General features: G+C 50.9%; 1 protein-coding gene across 1 annotated transcript in view; it reads right to left on the reverse strand.

Annotated features, from left to right (window-relative positions):
• Positions 1-965: 965 nt before the first annotated feature.
• The window catches only part of Gpt2 (glutamic--pyruvic transaminase 2), a 38,170-nt gene continuing 30,457 nt past the window's right edge, over positions 966-8,678 (reverse strand). Inside the window, exons 8-11 of the mRNA XM_004629196.2 lie at positions 7,324-7,498; positions 5,499-5,654; positions 4,389-4,501; positions 966-3,087 (exon numbers count right to left, since the gene is read on the reverse strand). Of these exons, the coding sequence (XP_004629253.1) occupies positions 2,997-3,087; positions 4,389-4,501; positions 5,499-5,654; positions 7,324-7,498 (535 nt within the window). The 3' untranslated portion in view covers positions 966-2,996. The remainder of the gene's footprint in view (positions 3,088-4,388; positions 4,502-5,498; positions 5,655-7,323; positions 7,499-8,678) is intronic.

Genomic DNA, 8,678 nt, shown 5'->3' on the forward strand with positions numbered 1-8,678 from the left:
CTGAGCAGAGGTCTGTGAGGACCAAGTGCAGCTACAGCACACTACACTGAAAATAATCTAGAATAGCAGTGGTCTTTTCCTTCTCTAACAGATTTACTGTACAGTAAATGAAGCCAAGTTTCAGACAAGGTCTGAGCGTTCTGGGGCAGGATGCAGAGATCACCTGCAGTCCTCAGCTGCTGACCAGCAACCAGCAAGGCCTGACTCCCTAGAGCACCACCCCCTTTCTGTCCCTCTCTAAGTCCTCAGCAAAGGAGATTTGTCCTTGCAGCTCCTCCTCCAACCCCTTTTCTACAGGGTGCTGCTTCTTCTTCCTGCTTTCTTCCCAAGACTCTCTGCTCTTGTCTGCACACACACCCAGCAGAGCTCCTTGTCCTGGCCCCAAGGACGGCTTGGGGAAGGGCAGAGGCCTTCTGTGGGGTCTCCCACTTGCCCTGGGCAAGGGTCTGGATGTGAACAGTGTGGAATTAGCAGTAAAGCCATCTGCCCTCCCAGACAGAAGGCAACACATTCCTGACTAAGCTACTTTGAATAAATTCCGGACACTTCCAAGTAAGACAGTCCTCATGTTTCCTTTGTGTATTTTCCCAATTTTCCTTAATAAAAAATTTAATTTTAGTGGAAAAAAATAACAGCAATTTCTCTCCCTGCCTGTCCCTCTCCACCACCCCTTATGAAGGCAGCTTATTTCCAGAAAGCCCACCTGCATTCACTTTAATATCATCGTTCAGAGACTCTTCTTATGAAGTGTCTGCACCTCAAGTGACAAACCCTCAACAACAGAAAATCCACAGCACCCAGCAACGCAGGGTCCACGGGGTCAGAGCCCATGAGACAAGCAAACTGAGAAGCGGTGGCTGGTTCACAGGGCTAAGAAAGACCGCGGCTGCCATGAACACACATTGCCAAGAGCGATGATGCCAAGTTATCGTGCAGATTTAAATGAGAAAAATTAAATACCACCATCATTTGGGAAATGTAATTTATTGATCAGAAATTCCCAGCAGAGCCCCCTCCTCCAGTCCCTCTGCAAGGAGATGCCTGTGCAAATCAATTAGAAAACAAGCCCGGCGGTCTGCAGGTGTGTGAAGAGCTCCCTGCGCTCCACAGGCAGAGAAGGGCAGCAGCGGAAAGCACACAGCTGGCCTCAAGGTGAGACCCAAGAGCCAGCTTTCTGGGTGCTGCTGGAAGAGGAAAGGCATCAAGCAGAATCTGCAGAAAATCAAATCTGTCATGATTGCCATTCCGACCTTAGGTTAACTGCCCAAACTAGCTGACCTAATCATTAGTTTATTTTTAAAGCAAACCAAGTGTATATGGCATCTCTTTAAAAATCATGTAAACATTGCAAAGTTTTTATGGGGTTATTTATAATCTGAAGAGGCTTATAAAAATTATTGGACTTGTTAAGACTATAAATACTAACCTAACCCCCTTCCCTCATGAAAAAGCAATTGTTACAAAAATATAAAAAATATAATAGCTTGTACTATTTAACCCTCCTGCCAGAAATCTTACGACTCTGGGACACATTCTGGTTTATGCCACAGTAAGCACAAGCACGACATTTTCAATTTTGTGAGGAAGGAGTTCCAAACATTCCCTTTTGTTATCCGAGACCGTGGCTGCTTTCCTCACTGGTACAGTAGTGTGAGCAAGGACAGCGTGGGGTTTGCGTGCATTTCCCAGCATGGAAATCAGCACAGGGAGTCCCTTCAGACTGCTCTCTCCAGCTCCCTTGGGTCCACTTTGTAACCGCTGGTCCCAACACCTGAGCTGGCCCCAGCTTCCCTCACTGCCCACTACTGAGTGCGGATGATGAGAGGGGCAGGGCTACTGGTGAAGGGGACAGCCAGGTGTGTGGCCAGTGGCTGCGGTTTGCTAATGCAGGGACACTACTCTCCTGGCTGGACAGATGCCCGTGGCTGCCTCTCATGGGGGAAGGCAGAAAGGAATGCTTTGCATGAAATCAAAATACTTCAACAAACTTTGAAACTGACTGCATTCACTCCTGCACTGCAGCCTGTCTACCAGGAGCTCCAAATGGGCCAGTCTGAAACAGAGCAAGGAACTACAGGGGCGGGGCTGTTGGTTGGTCAACTCCATAAGGACCCCTTCATGGCTGAGGTTTCATTCTCACCTTGTCCAGCAGCCACCAGCAGGGAGTAGTATATGTAATGGCTCAGTCAAATCCTGGAGAGAAAGCTGCCACTGGGTCACGAGGGGGTTGACCGATAGATAGGCCTTCACATAACTGGGATATAGCTGAGGTGGGTCCCTGAAGTCCAAGACTTCTCAAACCAGTGTCAAGGTAGGCCTGGTGAGGAGCCCTTCATTCCTGAAGCCTTTGGGGTACTGAGTCCTCAGGACCTGCCATGATGCTCAGTAGGGGAGTCTGCATTATGTCCACAGCCTGGCTCACACACACTGCTCCCTGCCGCAGCTCTGGTGCCACCAGAACCTGCGAGCATCCTGTCCTGCCTGGGGGCCTTGTTCTTGTCAGGGCCAGGCTGCCCCTCTCCAGGCCATAGTGATGGACCTTCCCCTGAGGCCCTACTGCACTCTGGGCTCTACTGTTCAAAAGACTAGACCTTCACACCACTAAGGGTTTTATTTCATAGATTATGTTGGTAAATTCTGTTTCCAGTCCTCACTGTGGTTCACTCACACATTTCCCAACATCTGCTTCTTTCTCCAGGTCTGAGACACCTCATCCAACGCAGCCTGGTTGTTTAAAGCCTAAAGAGAACTTTTCAAAAGCAGCAACAGATGATTCAGAGAGCTCTGTCCACATCTGCTGAGCCATCTCCTCTACTGTGTTTGCATCGCAAAACCTGGAGCTGAGACACTGTGGCTTCACATTTGCTCCCAACATCAAGGCACAAAGAAAGGAGTCCCCTGTGCAGAGTGACATGAACATGACCAGCGACCTTGTGGGGCCTGAGGCAGTCACTGGGGGAGGCTGGGAGGGGTCAGGAGGAGCCCAGGGGTCGTCCTCAGGCGTACTGCTCTAGGAACTTGATGTGGAAGTCCTTCACTTTCTGGAGCACTGTCTTCAGCTTCTCCACGGGAGGGAGGATGGTCATTCTGCCCAGAAAGAGAGCAGCGTCAGTGTGGCTGCTCAGGGAAGGGGAACAATGAGACCAGCTGCTCAGTTCACTCTGCTGGGAATGGCCATGGCTTGTGGAGGCCGGGCCAGGCCTGTTTCCTGCAACAGCTCAAGCCCCTGGACAGTGACTGGCACTGATAAACGACTTTCACCCATATTCATACATTTACTCGAAACAGGAATTTGCTGGTGTCATGGCTGGCCATGAACACCTGGGCTCTGTGATCCTCCTGCATCAGCCTCCCAAGTAGCTGGGACTGCAGGTATGAACCACTGGTCATAAGTGGAAAACAGAGGCAAAGGCAGGGACAGCATTTAGGCTCATCCACACACTGCTGCCCATTACCCGAGAAGGCCTGTGCCAGCCACATCTGGACTAATGCACAGAACTTCAAGAGCATAACTACCAGTCCTTCCCACAGCTACAGAGGAAGAGTTTACTCCTGCTGGGTGGGACTTTGGTTTTTGTTTTTTTGTTCTCCAGCAGTTGTCCCGACAGGGAGAAAGCCTCCACTCATAACTCTCCTTCCAGAGACTTTCGCTCCTATGTGGGCATGGCTAGCTAGCCTCTCCCTCCAGCCCTGAAGACTGGCCTCCTGAGGACACCGCTGCTTTTGCAGTGCCAAAGAGAGGACCCAGGGATGCTGGCTTGGAATGTGCTCTACACTGACCCCCAACCTCAGCATTGGGTCTGAGTGGACCGTGGGTCTGGAGCTGAGCTGGGCTGAGGGAAGTAGACGCACTGTGTACCCTGGGGGATGTACCCACAACCTAAGCAAAGATGCTCTGTGTACATGGAAGCCACTGTTCTGCACACGTCATGCTCTGTGGGGAGCCCGGGCTGAGCCACGCACCCCCCAGGGCTGGCCAGGGTGCACCTGGAAAGGGTTCTTGGGAGGAGCCGATTCCACTACACAGCGCCAGGGACTCCCAGCAGGCCACAGTGCAGGGTGCAACTGCCAAGCACCTGCTGTGTGCTGTTATCATGGAGTACAAAGAAGTAGGAAGTAAGTAAACACACTCCTAGGGACCTTTCCTTGTGGCATGATAGATGAAAGCAGAGGGGACAGACAGAAGAGCCAAAAAAGACCTCTGAGAGACACCACTGGCACCCACCCAGCTATCCTAACTGGCAGGGCAGGAGCTCAGTGCATCTCTGTAGCAGGAGAGAACAAAGGTGAGATGGGAGAGCCCAACTTGGGAGGACAGAGGCTCCTCTCCTCGCAGTCCTGCGGCCCGCCTGGGATCCAGGGAGGCTGGTGTGCAGAGGATGTCATACCTGAAGTGGTAGGTGCCTTCCCTTTGCCCAAAGCCGCTACCAGGCACCACGCAGATGCCAGTCTCCTCCAGGAGCTTCATACAGTAAAACATGTCCGGAGCCATTTTGTGGGCCTGCAGGAGCAGGGCAGAATTTAAGGTTCACTCCTAGCTTGGTAATGTATAAACACATCACTAAAAACTTGGTGCCACACTTAACTGGAAAGGCAGGTTATCTTTCCTGTAGCAGCCCCTCCCCTGCACAGGACAGGGAGATGCTGCCGGGAGCTGCTCGGGAAGCAGACACGGACAGCATCTCGGGCCATCCAGGGCTGGCAGTGCTGCTGCTCCCCCTCGGCAGCACCCACCCATTTCTGTGTCCGGTTTCTAGCAGCTGCTCAGCAGGCATGGTCAGTGGCCGCCTCGGAGCTGAGCTACCTGGTGCTCTGAAAACAAGGCCCGGGGGCTGCACTCAGGCTTCCATGCCGACAGTGCTTCTCACACACTGGTTTGCAGAACTATCACCAAGGAGCCTATTACACCCACATGCTCAGGCTGCAGCACAGGGTGCCAATTCCGCATGTCTGGGATAGGGCCTAGTTCTGAGCGTGTGACAGCGTTTGTAGGTTCCGGGTGAATAAAGATACCACTTTGAGAACTGCTACTCTGCCCTCAATCCTCCCAGTGAGGTGTACAGCACCATCTAAACATCTGGAAATGCAAAGTCTTAATTAAGCCTCTTCTAGACTCAGTGAACCCCAACTGGCCTGTCAACAAGACTCCAGGTGAGTAGCGCATATGGCCACGTCTAGGAAGCAGGGGGAAGGTAACAGCTTTGCCCTCCGCCCAGCATCATGGGGAACATTCTCTGGGGCAGCAGTGCTAGCAGTGCTAGCTTGGTAGCAGGAAGAGCCCATCTCAGCTGATTACCCGGCACCATGGCCAGCACATCACTGGCCCTGGGCCTTGGAAGACCTGTCACCTTTCTTTCACAGTAAGCATCTGGCTGAGAGGGCCACAGGCCTTTAAGCCCGAGAGCTAGCACCTCTGCTCCCTAAGGCCAGAGCCAGCCCTTGACACAGCTGTCTCAAGGAAGCCCTGGGAGAGGAACCCAGCCCTGTGACACCCAGACCTGAGCTGCTTCCACAGCCTTGGAGGGAATGAAGATCCGAGGAAAGGCGTACATGGCACCCTGCAGGGGGTTGCAGTGAATTCCTGGGACTTCATTAAACAGGTCTTCTGTCAGCTTTGCTTTTGTGGCCAGATTACCTAGGACGGACTCCTTCTCCTGAGGAAGACAGAAATAAACGGTTAGCATCTCCCGAAGAAGCCTGGCTCCAGCCACAGAGACCACACTCCTTCTAGCCGGTGGCTCGATCGATACATAAGGATAAGCTGCCTATGTGTGAGCACAGCAAACAGGCACCAACTCAGAGCCTAGGAGACTGCCATGCACCCTGATACACACAGGCAGGCTCTGCTCTCGTACCACCACATGGTCATTCAACAAAACAGAAAAAAAAAAAAATTCTTTGCACATCAATCTGAATGGCCTTGAGTACAACACCCTAGAATACTTCAAGGAGACACGGGCCTCATTTAGTGGGTCCACCGCACTCGTAGCCCACAGGGCCCAGGTCAAGCAGTCAATGCCTGTGGCTGAGAGCTGGACAATGTTCAGGGCTGGAGCAGAACCTCTCAGGGCTTCAGGAAGCACTGTCAGAAAGGGATGTGCATGCGCATCCACACAGGCGCAGTAAATGACACCAGTTGCCTTACTTTGTGGAAGGACTTCTGCCCACTGCACAATGAACCTGGAGGAAACTGTGCGAGACAAGCCAGTCACCAGAAAAAACACCGCTAACCCTACCCCTACGTGGTGTCTAAAGTGGGTGCATTCACAGAGACAGAACTTAGGTGCTGGGGTACCTGCCCTGGGGGAGGGCAGAATAGGGAGTTATTATTTGATGGGATGAAGCTTCAGTAAGTTGAGGTGGTAGCACTATGATATGAACATACCTACTGCCAAGGTTCGTCTAAGTCTAACCTTATACTCAGAGATGGTGAATTTTTTGTTATGTGTATTTTACTACAATTTAAAAGAACAGCAACAGGGCTGGCCAGATAGCTCAGCAGACTAAACTCGGGACCTTGTGCTTACCAGGCCGGCATGTATGCCACAGAGCTATATCCCTAGCCCCTGGTCCTGAGCTTCTTGACTCAAGTGGTCCTCCTACCTCGCCCTCCTGCATAGCTGCAGCTACAGGTGCCTGCCACCATACCCAGCTTCCCAAGTGTCCCTTTTTTGTTTAAATTAAGCAGCGCTGGTTTCTATCACACAACTGGCAGGGTCTTGAGTGGATCACGCTGAGCAAGGAAGATGCCTGGTTAGGCTGGAAGGAAACCCACACCTCCATGTACAGCCTCCTTCCCCTTCCTCTCGGAGCAATGACAGACACAAGGCCCGCTGCCCAGGGTCTCCTACCACCTTGCAGTCTCAGCCCTCCCACTCCTAAACATATCCTTCCATATCCTAGGACTCCAACTCATGACGGTGGTTCAGGCACCAGGAGGACCATGAACACCCCCTAGAGGAAAGAAAGGCACAAGATCCACCCCCACGGGCTGGTGAGATGGCTCAGTGGTCTAAAGCACCCACTTAGAACAAGCTAAGCTAAGCAAAACACAGGGACCATGGTTCAATCCCCCAGCACCACATGCCAGCCAGCCCCGCCCCCTGGTGGGCTGAGCTGGCCACACACACACACATACACACACACACACTAAATAAATAAATAAATAAATAAATAAATAAATAAATAAAATACTTTAGGGGAAAAAAAAAAAAAAAAGATCCACCCCCACAGAGAACCACACCATGCGAACATGAGGCCATGTGTACAAAGGGCCAACATCACCAGGGCAAGAATTCACTTGTGACTTGGCATCAGACTCACCCTGTGGAACTGCTCAAAGGACTCCTCCCCTGGCACTGGGGGGTTCACGACAATGTCCATGGCAGCCTGACCCGACACTGGTGGGCACAGACGCACAGAGAGCAGCTTCACCAACTGTCCCTTGATCTCAGGGTGTAGGTTGATCACCTCCATGTAGCCTCCTCGGTAGCCACACCTGGAGGGTTGAGGACAGGCAGCATAGCCAGCAGTCACAGAAAGTCCTCACCAACTACATTCTGGATACCATCCCCAACCCAGCACCAAACAGCTCCCCTCAACACCAAAATCCCTGCCACAGCAAGGTGACCAGAAGTGGTAGGTACTAACCCCCTTCCACACAGAAGTGTTCTTTCCCCACTTCCTGACACACTGGAGCAGCAGTCCAGTACTGGGGATGGGATCACACACTGAGAAGCCAGCCACCAGCTCCCTGTCTTCCATTGACCTTGTGGGGTACACTCTCCTTGGACTTCCTCTAACTTTGGACCATTCTGTCAGGGATAAACTTCCATCTTGTTCAAGACACTGTATTTGGGGGGTGTTTTGTTGTAGCAACTTAGCCTAGAACCTAATCGCTCACATCTATTCAAACAATGGGTGTAGCACCCAGCCCTGGCAGAACCTGGCGCAAGCTTGAGGAATAGCCACATGATTCATTAGTGCTAATGAGTATCTTTGTCTGGAATAATTTTTGTCACTTGAAAAAAGAGGCAATCCAAAAGAGAGTAAAGCTGAGAATCAGAAAATAAGACAAAACAAGAAACCAGAGGCTAGGGAGATAGCTCCTGGCAAGCTCAAGGTCCTGAATCTGATTCCTAGTAATAAAAAAAAGAAAGAAAAGAAAAGAGAAACAAAAGAAAAAGAAAAAGAAAAAGAAAAGAAAACCCAGAGACACTCCCACTAACATTTTCTGCTTTAGGCTTCAATGCTGGAGATTGAAGCTAGGATCCTGCACATGTTAAATACACACTGTACCACTGAGCCACACACCTCATCTCCTCAGATATCTTTTTTCCTGCAGTAACTGGGTATCAAATTCAAGACCTTGTGCTTGCCAGGCAGGTGCTTATGTCACTGAGCTATCTCCTTGGCCCCTGACAGACATCTTCAAGCCCTTTAATTGAAGTCTACCTCTGGACTTGAAAAAATGCTGCTTTGGCATAATTCAGTTCAAACTGACTTCTGTGATCTGTAGCCAAACATTCTGACTGATGCAGAATGAAATCACATGAAAATAAACTGACAAAAAATGAGTTTTTAATAAATCTTTCTTGGGGCTGGTGAGATGGCTCAGTGGTCTAAAGCACCTACTTAGAACAAGCTAAGCAAAGCAAAGCACAGGGACCGTGGTTCAA

The sequence above is a fragment of the Octodon degus genome, unplaced genomic scaffold (assembly GCF_000260255.1).
Source record: "Octodon degus isolate 3935 unplaced genomic scaffold, OctDeg1.0 scaffold00028, whole genome shotgun sequence".
NCBI lineage: Eukaryota > Metazoa > Chordata > Mammalia > Rodentia > Octodontidae > Octodon > Octodon degus.